General features: G+C 38.1%; 2 protein-coding genes across 2 annotated transcripts in view; both read left to right on the top strand.

Annotated features, from left to right (window-relative positions):
- The window catches only part of LOC105853286 (atherin-like), a 41178-nt gene extending 38589 nt beyond the window's left edge, over nt 1-2589 (top strand). The window contains exon 2 of the mRNA XM_012721253.1: nt 2017-2589. Within this exon, the coding sequence (XP_012576707.1) occupies nt 2017-2165 (149 nt within the window). The 3' untranslated portion in view covers nt 2166-2589. The remainder of the gene's footprint in view (nt 1-2016) is intronic.
- Nucleotides 2590-10434: 7845 nt separating this feature from the next.
- CCDC171 (coiled-coil domain containing 171) overlaps nt 10435-17925 on the top strand; it is a 224718-nt gene continuing 217227 nt past the window's right edge. The window contains exons 1-3 of the mRNA XM_004677677.2: nt 10435-10512; nt 11599-11753; nt 14216-14351. Coding sequence (XP_004677734.1) covers nt 11710-11753; nt 14216-14351 — 180 coding nt within the window. The 5' untranslated portion in view covers nt 10435-10512; nt 11599-11709. The remainder of the gene's footprint in view (nt 10513-11598; nt 11754-14215; nt 14352-17925) is intronic.

Raw genomic sequence — 17925 nt, forward strand, 5'->3', positions numbered from 1 at the left:
TTCTGTTCCCCACTCTGTCTCTGGTGAAGCCTCTCACCACCCCTGAGCCTCTGGCCTGTACCCCAGTTCTGTATGCACAAATAAATCTTTAAAAAAAAAAATTTCTTTTAGACCTTCCCTGGTGGCGCCACATGTTAAAGCATAGAAGTATGAGGCTGTCTGCAGCCACTGCAGCATGAGTTTGATCCTGGCTCAGGTTACCCACATGGCACAGCAGACCTCCCCTAACCCACTTGCTATTCTCCTCTGCAGGGTATTTCAATAGATCTGCCAGTTCTGCTTCCTACTCTGTCTCTGGTGAATCCTCTCACCCCCTCAACTCCACACCTCTGGTCTGGGCCCCAGTTTTTATATGAACAGATAAATAAATCTTTAAACAATACAACAACTTCTTTTTTATTAAGACTGAAAAACAGACATACAAAAGGTAAGGACAGGTAGAAACCTGGTTGTACTGAAAGACCTCCCCTAAATTAGTTATCTGATGATCCTGATAATATGGGACAGAAGTGGTATAATTATAGGCACTGAATTTAAGCCAGTTTGAGAAGCTGTGGATTTCATATCTGAAATCCTGAAGCCTCCAGGTTTTAGTAAAAGCTGCTGAAGATTGTCTAAGAAGTGACAGATCTCTTTCTGCAGGTGAATGCAAGGAATTCTTCAAACAAACTTCAGCTGTTCTATATTGACAGTTTCTGACCCTTGCCAAGAGGTTCATCACCTTGCCCCTTTCACTGTCAATTTAATTGTGTGCTTATAATATTATATGTGATTTCCCCCAGTTAATTCATATTTTGGTTATATGCACTTGGTTTGTACTCTAAGTGAAACTTTTCCACCCTGGTGGAAATTAGCACTTTTGAGGTGTGAACCTGATAAAACAGTGACTTGTTTTAGGCCACAGCAAAGACCCTGATGACAAGTGTCAGGACATGAGGCAGTCAGAATAGGAGACTTAGAGGAAGTAAGTAGGGCCTCATGATTCTCAGATGTAAGAATTGATAAGCTTGAAAAAAAGAAAGATGCTTGAATTTTGTCATTTGGGTGCTAAGAGATTAGAAGTTTTATAATAGAGGAGCAGTTTGGGGTAGAGTGAGAAGTTGAGAATGATAATTAAGTTTTAGACATGCTGAATTTAACTTTACCAGACATTAAATGGTAATGTTCAAATGGGATTTAAAATTCAAACCAGAGCTCAGCTTACAATATTATGATCTAATATTGGACACAAAGTGGACACAAAGAATTGAAAAATGTGGTCCTATAGTTCACACTTATAGGAATGAATGCCCTCAACAAGGGCATTTATATGGTAAAATGTGAAGGTTAAGGGCAGAATTGGGGAAATACTACTTTGAGGGCTAGAAGGGGATCATGGTTCTCTGAACAAAAAAGCTAGAGAACTGGAGAAATGGTGAATTTAATCATGCAGAAGGGAAATCTGAGGATCACAGTGTAAGTAAGTAAGTAAATTCAAGTGGTCTAGCTTTTGGAAATGAGGTCATTGTTGACTTTGGATGCTGTTTTGATGAAGTGGAGTGGATGGATGGACTAGCATCTCAGAAGAACTGGCTAAAAGGGAAGTGGATTACAGAGACTCTTCACATTAGTTTTTTTAAGCAAGCAAAATGCAGCAGAGAATTGACTTCTAACAGAAAACCAGAAAATTTTCAAGTATTTGAAAACAGTCAGATTTATTGTGCAGTTATTAAAATGTTATTAAATGTTTCACCTTTTATTAGCTTTATTGCTTGATAAATATGACCTAAAAGGCCCGCTGTTTTCTGAGTTCCACTTACTTCTCCAGCCACATTTCCTCTTTCCTATTGCCTTTCACCCCTCTAGCGCTTCTGACAGTTTCTCAGATTCCTTATCTTGTTTCTTGTGCTGGGGTTTGTAGCTTCCATGTCTTCCTAATATATGTGAGCTTGGTGAATCTATAATACTTTGCTCAAATTTCCCTTAAAAGATTTTGAATTTGCTCAGGGTTGACACTCACACTTGTCTCTCTCTCAGGTCCTTGCTACCAAGATGTCCAGCAGAAGAAGGATCAGCAAAAAGGATTGGGACCATTTAAAGCCTACTCAGTGCAGATTGCAACCCTGGTGTGTTTGTGGCCAACACTATCAAGGAGTTCGTCATTAGAAACATGGTGGAGTCTCTAGTCATCAGGCCAGTTTGCAAGTGCCTGATGAAGTGTATGAGCTTCCCAAATTGTATTGTGTATTGTGCCTTTCACAGCAAGGCAGACAGGAAGTTCTCCTCAAACCTCCTGAAAGACCAAGCCCTTTCTCCCCCCCAATTTAGACCTCTGGGTAATGCCCCATGACTTCTGCCAAAGCCCATGTGAAGGAGCTAAGATCCCAAGGACAGAAGAAAAATTATCCTCTGGGGAAAAATAAAATAGAAATTTTACTTTATGTAGCATGTTTGTATTGTTGCCAGAGAGAATGGGGGTTGTGTATGCCATATGGATTGTGATTACTTTATACAACACAGTCTTTTTAAGGGGGAGACAGCTTGTCCATGAAAAATAACCTTGAATTTCTGAAAACAAAACCAAAATAATTTCTTCTTTTTCCCACTGGGCCATATTATGTATCACCTAGCTCCAAGCTGCGAATATAGTCTATGTTCAATAAATGCAGAATGAACTAATAAATGAAAAGTGCAAGTTTTTATGTTATACCCATTTTTCACTAAATTTTAATACTTTTGTTAAAACATAAATAAGAAAATTTATAAATACCATTTCATATTTGTAAAGTAAAAAAGCCCTAATCTCAGTAGTCTGCTGTAGTTTTCCATTTCAGCTGTAAATGTTAGGTTGGGCTATTTTTTCCTTTCCATTTAAAGCTCTTTCCTTTGAAGTAATTACTCTCTATTGGCTAAATTATTAGGAAGTGGGATGGGTCTTCTTTTTTTAATCTAAATGACTAGACTGAAACCAATTAAATTCTCACTACTACTGGAATCAAGGCTTTTATTTTGTTTATATTTTATTGAAGTAATATTGCAGTATTACATTATGTAAGTTTCAGCTGAGCACTATTGACCCCAACAAGTGTATATACAACACTAGGTTCACCGCTAAAATAGGGTAGGAGAGGCGGTTTTTGTCTCTATTTACATTTGCATTTATGACCGTTGGCGCTCCCTAGGGAGGCAGGGTAAAGCCCGCCCCTACACCTGGTTTTAGGTTGATTATGATCATAGGATTTTAACATAAAAGGTTCATTTTGTATTAAACACCTTTTGGGGGGCGGGGGTTGAGGAGGAGATGTTGTTGAAACTATACTCAATCAAAATTCCGCCAATTTGCATTGCTCTTTGGGGAATAGGCTTTCAAAATCGAAGGAACAAAAAAGGATTTGACTTTCCAACCTCCCTGCGTCGGCAGCAGGTTGTGCAGTAGCTACCGGGAGAAACCAGAGTATAAATTATCAAGGAGAGGGGGCACGTGTGTGTCTCTCTGTGTCTCTCCCTCGTGTGTGTGTTCAGGAGGTGGGGGAAAGGCGGGGGTAAGTAGGAGCGATGGGGCACATGCTAAATCTCCTAGGACTTTTCTGCGAGGTGCCCCTTACGTAATATTTATAACGAAAGGCGCTGCATCAGCATGAGCACACTGACCAGCTTTATAACCTCCCGGTTTACTACCTAAACTGGAATACAATGGGGATAGGAGGAGGGGACCTGAAGCGCCCAGCAGGTGGACCGTGATCTAACCCGCGGGAAACCAGCCTCTCGTGCTGAAGTCCCGCTCAGCCAATTTCCTCTGGCTTCGGTACCAGTCCGCAGACCCGCACTGGTCCTAAGGATCATCAGAAGAGTTTAATAATATAGGATCCGAGATCTGCTCTCTTAATATTTTTAGGGAGGGGGGGGACGAAGGTTAGGGTGCAGAAATCTGCATTTAAAAAACGATATATTTCACTTGTTACACTTGTTATTTGTTTACACTTGTTATTTGTTTACTTGCTAAATTAATAAATTGATTGCCTTTGCAACGATGTCAGGTTACGTAATTACAGTTCAATACTGTCTGTATTCATTTCACTGTGTATGAGATCACGATCGATGATTAATACAAGTTGCAAGTTCGTACCTTTAAACATCAATCTTATCTCCCTACAGCCCTACCCCCTGCAGTTTGACTTTTTTAGATTCCACATACACGTGATTAGAAATGTGCATTTTCAGTAGCTTTCCGGGCATTCTGAGACAAAGAGTAAGGGCCCTCACCCTGAGAACACCACCCCGGAGAGTCGCGGGGGAAAGCGTTCTCCAGCGAGGAGCGCGCGCGCCTGGCGCCGAACCGCGCACGGTCGCGAGCCCGCCGCTCCCCAGCAACGGCGCATGCGTACGCCAGCCTTCCAGTGGAGCCGCGCAGCTTCGCGGGCCGGGCTCTTCCAATCGGAGCCCGGCGTTCTCCGTGTGCGTATCCCGGAGCTGCGGGCTTTGGGGCGGGAGGTAAGGGGCCTGGGGAAGGCGGGGCGGAGCCGTAAGGCCCGCGACTGTCTGCCAAAGTCTGCGGGGGAAGTCGAGTCTTCCCAGCTTCCGGAAGTGGCCGTTGTAAAGTTCACCTCCCAGTGTTTTGTCCCCACGAGTCCCACTTGCTATTTGTTTCCCCCTCTGGGTCCTAGAGTCCGTCAAGTTTCAACAGTTTTTGTTTACTCCCCTCCCCCGCGCCTACTGCAGTCAACCTGGGCCTTTTTCTACCCTGATTTGAAGCTACCCCTGGGGTGTTGGGTGTGCGGTCTGGACTACCGGAGCCCCTTGAGGTAACCACGGGATGTGGGGCTTCGAAGCACCCTAAACTTGAGCGGGGCAGTGTTGAGGAGAGGGATGGGAGTGCTGCGGTGAGCACTGTGAGGGATCCCGACGTAGTTTGGGGGTGTTCCTTTCGTCTGTGGGGATACGCCTCCAAGATCTTGGGCTGGGCCTTTCCGCCTCCCGGGAGGAAGAGTGTGCTATAGCATCCTAGCTCGAGACCGCGGTACTGTGCCCTGAGGCTTGAGTAGGACCTGGGACCAGGGCCCGGACCGCTGAGCTTGCAGCTGCTTTAGTTTACAGTTTTAGTTTAGCCCGACTGCCGGGCTTTCTCGCTCCTGAACTGTCAGTATTTAAGAGGACAAGGACCATTTCCTTTTTTCATTTTAGGGAAAAAAAAAAATCCAGGTGCCCACTAGCTACTCAGTTTTGATAAAGAATGAGTTGTGCTAGTCTGCATTCTGTAGCTTCAACTGCTTACCCTCCGGTACTCTTAAGAGATTTAGGAAAGTTGAGTTTTTCTGAGGCTGTAAATGTTCTGCAGAAGTGGAGCCTTTTATTCCAGTGATATTCATTGTAAACTAGGACATAATTATTCGTTCTGAGACTATCTCAAATGACATTGCGTATTTTAACTCAAGGAACAGTTTCAGGTGGTGGGTGTCCCATTCTTTAGAATACATGGCATACAGATGCTTTATAATTCTCACAATCTTGACAGAAGCCTCGCATGTCACTTATTGAACAACTAGTTAGTGCCTACGAGCAACAAAACAATGGTAGAGCAGGAAATGGTTTTCTTGAACTGAAGGGTCTACAAAGGCAGTGCAACCTGCTAAGAGGAAGGATGAAGTAGTTTCAGTCTGGAGCTTGCTGGATTAGTCTTAGTTCATATATCAGCTATCAATTTAGCCAAATCACCTAAGCTCCCTAGGCATTAGAATCTTTATCTTTCAAATTAGGGGGAGAATTTGGTCTCTAAAGTCCCATTTATCTCTGAAATCCTGCCTCAGTCTCTTTGTCTTGGTTTTGGTTCCATGAAAGAGCCCAACAACCCATTTAAGGCTGAAAAAAAAAAAGTGTAGACAGATACCCCGAAAACAGATGTAGATAACTGTTGGAGACCACAGGGTTTTTTCAAAGAGTGATCCAGATGCGCATTTGAATTCTTAGCCTCCTGGTGGATATCTTACACAACTTACTCAGGCTGTCCTCTGTGAAAGGTACATAATTATCTCATAGGGTTATGGGAGGATTTAATGAGATGGTGTGTGCTTAGCTAGTACCTGGCATGAAGTAAGTACTCAATAACAGTTATTTTTATCTTTTCATTGCCCCACAACTCTTCCTGTCTCCTGGTCTGTGCAGACACACAGAATGAATCCATTCTGAGGAACCCCACTTCCTCAGAAGTGAGGAAGGGGCACTGTACTAGTAGTGCTTAGAAATCTGAAGTAGAATGATTTTTCAGTCCAGCACTTACTATCAGGATGTCCAGATTAATTGTCCCAACATCTATTCTAAAAAAACTTTCCTCTGAAGAATATTATACATTATCATCCCCTCAGCTATTTTAGTCGGTTTGGTGAGAATAGTACAATTTCGCTACCAAGAGCAGATTCATCTATTAACACCTTAACACTCGATTTAATCCATTTGATTTAATTATACTTTATCCATCACTGCTACATGATGGCCTGGTTTTCGTCCAAGTCTGTGGCTGTGCCAGCAAAGCTGATAATCCACTGGAGGATGAGTCATTTTTCACTAAATCGACCCTGATTTGTACTTAATTTGGATGTGGGAAATAATCTGTGTTGGAGATATCCGCAGTAGGGAACAGAAAAGCTTCCCTTACGAGCATATCTCACTCACATACCCCTTAAGTGAGGTGAATCATGCTTGAAGGCTATTGCAAGGGACATAGCAGAACTTGGGTCAGCTAGTTTGGGTTTGAATCTTCAACGTCAGAGGTATAGCCTGGACAAGTAACTGCATATCTTTAAGCTCCAGTTTCCTTGGTTATAAAGTGGGAATATTAACAGTACCTTCTCTTCGGGGATGATCCAGATTGAAAAGAGACTATCGAAAGTACTTAGCTTGATGTCTAGAGAAGGGATTGTTGTCACAGTTCACATGATGAATGCAAGGAATGGCTTTGAGGTATCAGATCATTATTAGTTCATAGTGAAGAATATTTTCAAATGGAAAACATTATTACACAGATATTGAAGACAAAGACTGCCATTGATTGCATATTTAAAAGATTAATCACATATGTAGGTTAGCCAAATTATTGTTTATCATGTGGTGTTAATGAAGTTTCAAAGAAAGCTATGAACATATATTTATATGGGGATGCTGCAGTTGTTTAACTTAGCTTGCTTTTCCGCTGTCAGTTTCATTACTGTACTTGCCACTTTACTTTCCTTATCTTTGCTGGCTTTTCATCATCCTGGAAGAAAAGGAGATTTTGCTCCATCTTACTTGCCATGTTCAATGCCATAGAAACTCAGGTTTAGTTTAAATTAAGCCATTGGCCGCATTTGTCCCCCTCACTGATTTAGTCTTCCAAAACCAGTTCAGCCCTTGTACCTTGATGACATCAGGAGCTAATGTGGGGTGGGGGAGGGAAAGAAAGTGGGGAGAGAGGGGGAAAGGAAGAAGAGGAGAAAAGGGGGCTCTTGATAGGTTAGTTTTCAGAGTTCATGAGGCTGGATTTTACCAGCTCATTTAAGACTGTCTTACCATATGCCTGTTTCCAGTGTCAGCTCTTGGAATGGGCAAACTAATTTGTTTTATCTGTTGCTCTCAAACTGTCTAGTAGTTCTTTCCACTAGACATCTGTTCTTTGTGGGTCTTATCACATATAACTTCTTGTTTCCTTCTGCTTTATCTATAGATACCTCTAATCCTATGCAGGTTTTGTGTCCGTTAGTGGTTTGTTCTTATTTATTTGTATTTTGTGGTTCATTTTGTTGTAAGTGTTGCCCATGATTTTTTAGTGTTTCAGTCTAGTTACCTTAGATAGGAATTTTACAAATGTCTTCATTTAAATTAATGAGGAAATTAAACTATAGAAAAAACAAAGAGACTGTGAAAGGCACACAGGCAGGGCTGGTATAACTCGTTTTTATATTTTACCTGTTAATCCCACCAAGAGCATTTTCAGGTTTCTTAACCATATCAGTTTGTATTGCTGTGTACAAGTTATCATAAACTTAGTGGCTTAAAATACTCATTTACTGTCTCACAGTTCCTTTTGGTCAGGAATGCGGCATAGCCTAGTTGGACCCTCTGTCCAGAGTTTCCCCAGGCTGCATTCAAGATGTTGGTTGGGTTGTTTTCTTCTCTACAGGCTTAACTGGAAAAATCTGTTTCCCAGATCATTCAGCTTGTTGGTAGAATTTATTTCCTGTGGGCATCTGTAAGACTGAGGAATTGGCTTTCTCAGCTACCGGTGGTTGAGGCTGCCCTGGGGCCCAGGAATCCGCCAGAAGTTCCCTGCCTGGCCAGTCTCCCCTTAAACCATTCACAGCATGACAGCTTCTTGGAGGTCAGCAGGAGATAGTCATTCAGTCTGCTAACAGAATCTTACATAACAATGTAAACTTGGTAGTGGCATATTTTGTTGGTTAGAAGCAAGTCACAGGTTCTGCCCAGAAACGAGGGTGTTATATACAAGAGAGAAACACTGGGGGCAGAGATTGTGGGCGACCATCTGCCGAACACATTGTCTGTACAAATGATCTGGAAATCAATGATACTTGTTTCTGAGCTGTAGGAGACACTTTGTCTTCAGAAGACATTCAGATTTGAGGATCTTAGATGCCAAAATAATGCACTGAAAACTGATTCTTCAACTTAGTTTTATTGAAACAAGTTTATTAAAATTTTATAAACTCCTCCCAAAATCAAAGCAAAACAAAATAAAATGAAAAAATAGCATATCTTATTAAATCCTATATATGTAAATTATTTTCTTGTGAGTTAACTAGAGATTCCTGTTTGTGCCAGTGTGACACAAATGCACAAACATGTAAGTGTGTAGTTCACCTTTTTTCCCAAAAATAGAAACATTTGAGCCTTGGACATTCTCTGAAGTATATAGAAGAGCCCTTTTGCTAGGTTCTAATTATTTTACTCCATTTTAAAGACAGTTTTTCTGTCTTCATGACCTTTGAGGACATGGTAGTGAGGCAAAAAGATTTTGGTACTCGGTATCGCATAGCTTATTGTGTCTTTAGTTTAATTCTTTATTTAGAAGCTGATTGGCCTTAGAAAAATCCGGTTAGCCTCTCTAAATCAGATGAGTTTCCTTAATTGAAATGTACATGATAAACTTGGGATAAGATATGGTTCAACTATATCAACAATGATTTTGTAGAAAGAACTTGGGCTTTATGGAATCTTGATCTGTAACTGTGACCATTCAAGTTACTTCTAGTATTTTAGTTTTTTCCCTTGAAAAGTGGAATAGTTTCTACATTACAGTGTTGAAAGATCAAAATTCTGTATATAAAGTACCAAGTACAGTGCTTGGCATTGTAATAGGTGTTTAATGAATTGATGACAGTGGTATTTGTGTTTATTTTCTCATGGGTTTGTGTATTCAGTTATAGATATTGGCAGTGATTGAGCAAGTATATATACTGTGTGGATTACTTGAATCTCAAAACTCAAGTAACTTAGCTTTTTAGGTCTCTGGAGAAATAGGATGCCTATTTTCCCATCTTTGGTTAAAATTCTATTGTTTTGTTCTATATCAAGCTATTCTTCCACCTGACTGATTGATTGACTGTACTAAGTCTCCCTTGGTATCTGTCTACCTGCTGGAAACCTTAGTTCTTAGCATCATGGCTGAGTGTTTTATATGAGTCTCTTTCCCTTCAGTGATCTCTCTGAGACATACTTATTTAGAGCAGGGACAGAATTGTTTAGAACTTACTTTTTTTTTTTTGTCTTTTAGATACTCTGGTACATCCACAATTCATTAGATAATTCTTACATCTTCTAGACCATATCACTGCAAGGATCCCCTACTCTTCCTTTATTAGGGATCATTATATTTTCTCATGGGTTCCTGTATTCAGTTATAGATATTGGCAGTGATTGAGAAAATATATGTGCTGTGTATATTACTTTAGTCTCAAATGCCTAGGCTCAGAGAGTTTAAGTGATTTTCCCACAGCTGTCTACTTGCAAGATTCTTATTGGAATCCTCACTTAGACCTCTCTGAGTCTAAAACTCATGGTCTTTCACAGTATATTGGACTTCTGCTGGAAATACCAACAAATACTGGATTTTTTTTTCAAGATTTATTTATTTATTCGTACAGAACTGGGGTACAGGCCAGAGATGCGGAGGGTGAGAGGATTCACCAGAGACAGAGTGGGGAGTAGAACAGGCAGATCAACGAAGTACACTGCTGAGGGGAGCAGCGGGCTGTCAGGAGAGGTCTTGACATGCCCTGTGGTCACCTCCAGGGCAGGCGGGGATGGAACTCATGCGGAAGTGGCTTTAGATTCTCAGTGCTGTGCTTTAACCCGCTGCGCCACCAGCGAGGGCCAATACTTACTGGATTTTAATATCTGTGTGTATTTGGACTTAAGAATTCTCTCTGTTTAAAATGTTTACCCAGAGATTCCTTCATACTGTTGTAAAGAAACTTAACTTAAATGGTTGGATCTGTGTAATTTGGAGTATCTCCCATAGAAGAGGATTCCAGAGAGAAAGCCATAGTAAGTGACCAAAACTTCTTCTTCCTTATCTTTCATCTTTCAGGAGAAGGCTTGAAAATTACCATGAGGTCTTTTGTTTGGCATCTGTTATTGTAACATCACATTAAAAATATCTCATTTATTAGAAAGGTTTTGGGAACCCATGAATGTTCCTGGACTTTACTTTCTTTCAAAATCAGTTCTGTTCCCTAGGCTCTAGATAGTCCTTTTGAGTTCAAGATTAATTTGACACTATTATAACTTTTTTCATTTGAGAAATTAAAATAATCTGGAAGCTAGAGTTTTGGTGGTGATCATAATGTAGTATATACAGGTGTCGCAATATAAACTATACCTGAAGCAACCAAAACACTCACAAACAAAACAAGAAAAAAGTCTTGATTATGAGAAACAGAATGGTGACTACCAGATGGGAAAGGGCATGAAGGGTGAGGAAATTGGGTAAAGAACATCAGTTAACTAGACTTCGTGGAGATCATAATGCAGTATATACAGATGTCAACCTAGAATGTTATATTCCTAAAACTACATAATGTTTATAACCAGTGTTAAATGTTACTTCTATAAAGAAAGTCTAATTGAATATACTCATTCTTACAAGAAGGAACATCTTTTTTACCATTTTGTCATTTTTTTCTTCTAAATTTTTTTTAAAAAGTACATTATAGCTTCTAAAAATAGTTTTTCACATATTTTTATGCAGTAATTTTATTTATTTTTTTTAAAGATTTATTTATTTATGCATACAAGAGCTGGGGTATAGGCCAGAGGTGCAGGGGTGGTAAGAGGCCTCATCAGAGACAAAGTGGGAAACAGAACAGGCAGATTGACTGAAATACATTGCTGAGGGGAGCAGCAGGTGTGACAGGAGAGGTCTGCTGTGCCATGTGGGTCAGCTCCCTCACTGGGGATCAAACTCATGCTGGAGTAGTTGCTGATTGCTTCATAGTGTGCTTTAACTCCTTGTGCCTCCAGGGAAACCCTGCAGTAATTTAAAAAATACAAATAAGTTGAACATGAGAAAAATAATCTATATTTAATAGAATTAATATGAATAACAGTTGTATTTTGTTTCTATTTTAACAGACTTCAGCCCATCTAATCTATAAATCACAAGCATCTTGGAAAAGTTTAATTGTCAATAAAGTATATTGTTAGGAAGCAGTGGAATATTTTGAAAGTGTTGGGGAAGATATCATGAGTTTAAACGCTTCAAGTAACTCCAGTGGTGATACTCAAAGGTAAGCCTTCTGGTACCTCTTAGTTTAAAAATGCTTTTGGTTGCAAGGAACAGGAAGAACTATGTGGTTGAAAGAGCTTGGTGGTAGGCATTCTCATGGTTTATGAAGGGAAGCAGAAATTTCATGGACTGGAGCAGTAGGAATGATGTCTCAGGAACTATCAATAGAACTGGCTTTGTATACTTTATGTGGCTGTTAGTACTTCTTTTTTAACTTGATCCACAAAGTCACACTATCTGACTTCCTCCTATCCCTCGGAACTTTATTCTTTTCTACTTCTCTAAATCTTTTGTTCTTCAGATATTTTTGCTTACTCACATTCTTGTGTGGTCATTATTTAGCTGGCCATAATCTCTGTGTCTCTATTTCCTTTTCTTTCCTCATTGCTCCAAAACTAATTTGTGACTTCTGTTTAAACATTTTAGATGTTTTACCTTCTTCTCCTAACTAACTGCTTCTTTACTTTGAAATTATATTTCAATAATTTCTATTATCTTTTTTTTTTTTTTTTTACCATTGATAGTCTGCCTTTTGACAGAATGCCTTGCTTTGGCCCACCTCTCTTGGGTGGAATCCATAATTTAAAACTGAGCCATTTCAGAAACTACAACACAAAGTATGGTTTAGAAAGAAATTGTTATAGGGCCCTCCTTGGTAGCACAATGGGTTAAAGCACAGCACTATGAAGCTGTTGCAGCCACTGCAGCATGAGTTCTATCCCGGCCAGGGAGGTGACCTACCATGGCGTGGCAGAACTCTCCTGACCTGCCCACTGTTCCCCTTAGCAGTGTATTTCAGTCCATCTGCCTGTTCTATTCCCGACTCTGGTGAATCCTTTCACCGCCCCCTGCCTTTCTGGCCTGTACCCCTGTTCTGTATGCATGAATAAATAAATCCTAAAAAAAAAAAAGAAATTGTTATAGAAAATGAAAGTAAATGATAAATTATAGTAACTCTTATAATCATGTAATACAGTAATTTTCTGTTAAGTCTAAAAATAAAACAATTAGGGTTGTTTTTTCTGTTTAAAATTTTTTTTAGTAATCTTTATTTTAGAAATGCATCATGGGGAGTAATTTTAGTTTAGAATAATTGATTTATAGCAAGGAGATATAGGGATGGAACAAGAATCATGACTGTCCTTCCGTGCAGATAGGACTTGCGATATAAATATTTTCTATCTTTATAGAAGCTACCTTAAATCCTCTATAGAGAACAAGGTAGGGGATAAATGGGTAAAATTAAATTTTTTTCTATGATTTTGTTAAAAATTAATATATACATATGAGTTTATTTCTAGAGTTTTCATTTGTGGTACACTGATTGACTTCCCTCCCAACCTCCATTTGATTATTTTTGATTTTTTTTCTTTCATATTTTGTGCTTCTAAACTTATGTTAATTCTTGGCTATCCATATTTAAAAGTAGGGACCTAAAAATATGATTGGAAATCAGTGTTTAAGGATTTGTGTTTGTGGCATTGTGGTTAAAAACTATTTTGCTGGGAAACAGCTAGTATTAGTATTAGGTCTTTACTCCTTGCTGCTTAGCTTCTCCAGGGAACAGTCTTCAGGTCTCTGCTTGTCTGCTGTCTGTCTGGGAGACAAGAAGTATTGAATGCCCTGGGCTTTCACTTTTAAAACTTGTTATTTGTAATTCTTTTTGATATGAAACCCTCCCCACTTTTATATCTTATGTCTTCAGAGGTCTCTGTTTTATGTACTCCAGGGGAAATACCTCTAGCGTCCCTCCAGTATGGAGGGAGGAGATTGGTGTCTAGTGTGTGGTATATGCAGTAGGGGATCTAAAGCTATCTTTATTGTAGACTTTTAACCAATTCTGTTTTCTCCTCTACTATTACTCCCAGTTCAGTTTTTGCCAGTTACAGGGCTTTGGGGGGCTCTGGTAACTGTTGGCTTTAAATTCAGCTTTCTTGGGTAAATCACTTAACACTTATCTACCTGCTTTCCAGTTTCCCATATATTTTTTGCTACTGCTTCACCTTTTTCACTTTTTCCTTGTGGGTTTATACCTCTAAATTCTCTTTACTATTAATTTTTTTGGGGGGGTGTTGGGAGTGATAGTCTATTTTTGATTAGGAATATGTAATGTTTTATTTATATTTTTAAATAATATGTATTATATTTGTAATAAGTATAATTTATTATTTAAAGAGAAAAAAGGGAAGAAATTAGTCTTAAACTATTCATTTTGTGATAGAATCAGTCTTTAAGTGTCAGTCTTGAACAGTATAATGGTTTCTTAGCGGACAGTGGATTGTTTCTTTCTAGTCACATACTGCTTTGCGTTCCTATCAACCTTTTGCAGTGGACTAGATTGTAAATTTTGTTAGGATAAGGACCACATCATGTTTCTGTGTTTTTTTGAAAAATATTCAGAACAATCAGAAATATTGTGAAGTATACTTGATGAGAATTACTTATTTTGACCTCATTTTACAGGTTGAAAAATGCTGCAACTGATGTAAAACAAATACTTAAAAATGAAACAGAATTGGATATTACTGCTGATCTCAGAAAGAAACTCCATCGGGCCAAGAAAGAAAAATTAGAGATAACAACTAAGCACAATGCAGAGGTAGAATCTATTTTCCTTTCAAATAATGTTAAAATTAGAATTTGATTAAATTTATTTTATTTTACAAGTGCCATATTACCATTTGTTACAGTAGTGTTTTTATGCTTAAAAAGGGGATTATCATTATAAAACAGTTGTTTTAGTGGAATTACATAGGCTGATTAAAGTAGAAGTGAAGTGAACTATGTATATTTTATTATCTTCAAATTATTAACTTTCATGGACTAAATACTAATTGATAAATGTACCTGGTAATGAAAGGATTTATAAATTGGACTTTTTCGAAATTATTATGTAGGTTTCTTTATAATCTCAATCTGGAAAAATACCTCTCTTAAATAGTTGATATGAATATGGAATTTTTATTATAATATAATTTGTTGTTAATGTAGGTATTTTTTGTTTTTTTTATATCATTATATCATTTGTTTAATTAGTATGTGTATATAAATGCATATGTTATGTATTTATTCCAACGACAGCAGTTCTTTTTCCTTTCTAAAATGATTCATAAATTATATGCTCTGTCTCTTCTGTCATCTTTTTTCTTTTTCTTTACTTAAATCTTATCGATTGTTAAAGCTCAACTTAGGCAGCCCAGTGAAAGAATTTGAGTTACATAGAACTACATTTATTCCTAGCCCTTCTGTTTACAAGATATGTGACACTGGGCAAATTATTTTATCCTGTGCCTCACTGGTTTCTCATTAGGGTAATTGAAATACAGTTTGTACAGTACCTTTGCACAGTAACTGACAGTTAACATTTATTGATAGTTAAGTATATATTTTCCTTCCTTTTTTTTTGCTAAATTCTCATGTTAGGAAATCTTTTAAAGTCTCCTTGTTTGAAACTGATTACTCGTTTTTTTTCACCCACATATTGCTGTTATAGACACTTTAGAATGAAAACATTTATTACATGTAATTTCCCTGAATGCTGCCTGTTATATTGCTTACTGGGATGTAGTAGGCCCTCAGTTACTTGTGTTTTTAAATAAAAGCTTGAATAAATGTCTTTTTCAGAGTATCTAAGGATCAGTAATTTCCAATTAAATTAACAAGAAACAAATATATGTTTTATTTATATTTTCAGTGACATTTAAGGTCACTTATAAGTGCCAATTGAAGTAATTGCTTCTACTTATGTTATAATGATATATATTGAATATAAAGTGGTATTTGTTAAATATATAACTATTTGTGTATATATTTGTATAAATATATACACTATTTGTTCTTTTATTTGATCAGAGTATTTTGAAGTTCTATGGAAACAATAAATGAAATAATGAGAATGAATAATAATATAAACTTTGAGCTGAACCAATTACAATGGCATGTTTTGAGAAAATTATCTCTCTTCCCTGAGATAATTTTCCATCTCAGATATATTTTACAAAGCAAGGCAGGGGGAATATAATTAAGAAAATCAAGATCATATATTTGCCTTTATTAGATACCCAGAATGGTATTGGATATCTGTGTTGACTGATGGGCACGAAATGTTTTGAAAATGACCTTGTTGAAAGTTTTATTGTTGTGGGTTCTTGGACAAGTTATTTAATTTTCTGTCTCAAGTTTTGATAGATTTTTATAATTTGGTATCTCATACAATTACTAGAAAGTCTAAATAGTATCAACATTTTTAATAATTGAGATGCAAAGAAAAGAACCCTAATTTATGTTTATGAGAAATTGCAGAGCTGTGACAATCCTTACTCTAAGTGGTTTTAAGATTATAAATTGGATTTACTATTTGTGTCGCATGTTCCCTTACTCCTGTGCCAGCATTTGTTTGCCTTGGTGGAAGTGACCACACTTGCATTTGTATTGATTCCTTAGTAATACTGCCTCTGTCAGATGTCTGTAGACATGGATATACTGGGAGTTACACTACTTCATCTCCATGTTTCCATGGTCTTTCCTGCCTCCCTACTTCCATGGTAATAAGGATAAACCACCCCACCCAAAATAGTCTCAGTTTCCAATTTAATGGATTTTTAAAAAACTATTTTTGTTGTGGTAAAATTTGCAAATGAACATTTACTGTTTTAATCGTTTCAAAGTGTACAATTAAGTAAAATTAGTGTTATTTATATTTCTGTGCAGTCATCACCAGTATCTTCTATTTAAAAATTTTCCTCTTATTCCAAGCAAAAACTACATGCCTGCTAAGCATTAATCATTCAGTCTTGTCTTGTAACCTCTAGTCTACTTTATGTATTTGTGAATTTTCATATTCTACATACATACCACATGAGGGTGATACGGTACAATAGTTGTCTTTCTGTTCCTGACTAAATACACTGGGCACAAGGTTTGCAAGGTCCAACCATGCTGTAGCATGTATGAGAATGGATCATATTTTTTTTGTCACCTGGTAGAAGTATTTACCCTTTGGGAACTAAGATTTGTTTTAAAAATTATTTTATTTATATATGTTCTACATCATTGTTCATTTCTGTGTAATGTTTGCTTTCTCCTCTCAGGAATAGTCCCTGTAAAATTCCCACCACTAATTCCCTGTGTACCATCACCATAAATTCTGGTGCTCTTCCCTCCCCTGTTTTGATTCTCTTCCTTCTCCCTCCCCTGCAGAAGACCTCTGGTTTACAGTTGCCTGTTAACTGTGTTTATTTATTAATTACTATTTTTACTGATCCCTCATTTGGTTCCCCTATATTACTTCTATAAGTGAAACCATCCAATATTTTTCTTTTTCCTTCTGGCTTATTTCACTGAGCATAAGCCCTTCCAGCTCTATCATGTTGCAAATGACATCATTTATCTTTTTTGATTGCTTAGTTGTATTCCATTGCATATATACACCACATCTTCTTGATCATCAGTAGTCATCTGTTTTTGGGCATTTCAGTTGCTTCTTTGTCTTACCTATTGTAAATAGTGCTGAAGTACATATAGGAGTGCAGGTATCCTTTTGGATTAATGTTTTTGATACCTTTGGGTAGACTCCTAGGAGTGGAATTGCTGGGTCAGATGGTAGCTCCATTTTTAATAGTTTGAGGAACTTCCACACATCTTTCCATAGTGGTTGGACAGTTTGCTTTCCTACTAGCAGTGTAGGAGGAGAAACTAAGACTTTTTTTTAAAATCAAAATCCAAAGGCCCTAAATTGTAATGATTTGTGAGGTATGGAAACTCAGCTGAGGGGATTAGCAGATGATAATGTTGTTAGATTTTTTTTTTTTTAAAGATTTATTTATTTGTGCATACAGAATACCAGAGGCTCAGGGGCCGTGAGAGGCTTCACCAGAGACAGAGTGGGGACCAGAACAGGCAGATCGATGAAGTACACTGCTGGGGGGAGCAGCGGGCGGGTCAGGAGAGGTCTGCCACACCATGTGGTCACCTCCTGGGCAGGCGGGAATCGAACTCATGCGGAAGCGGCTTTAGATTCTCAGTGCTGTGCTTTAACCCGCTGCACCACCAGGGAGGGCCAGATTTTTTTTTTTTAACATTTAAATCCTCAAGCATAGTCATATTAGTCCCCCCTCCCCCACAGGCAGGTCTTTTAGTAAAACAGTATTCCCATAATACTGCATTTCTCATTT

The sequence above is a fragment of the Condylura cristata genome, unplaced genomic scaffold (genome assembly GCF_000260355.1).
Source record: "Condylura cristata isolate star-nosed mole 26May11 unplaced genomic scaffold, ConCri1.0 scaffold00006, whole genome shotgun sequence".
NCBI classification, from domain to species: Eukaryota; Metazoa; Chordata; class Mammalia; order Eulipotyphla; family Talpidae; genus Condylura; species Condylura cristata.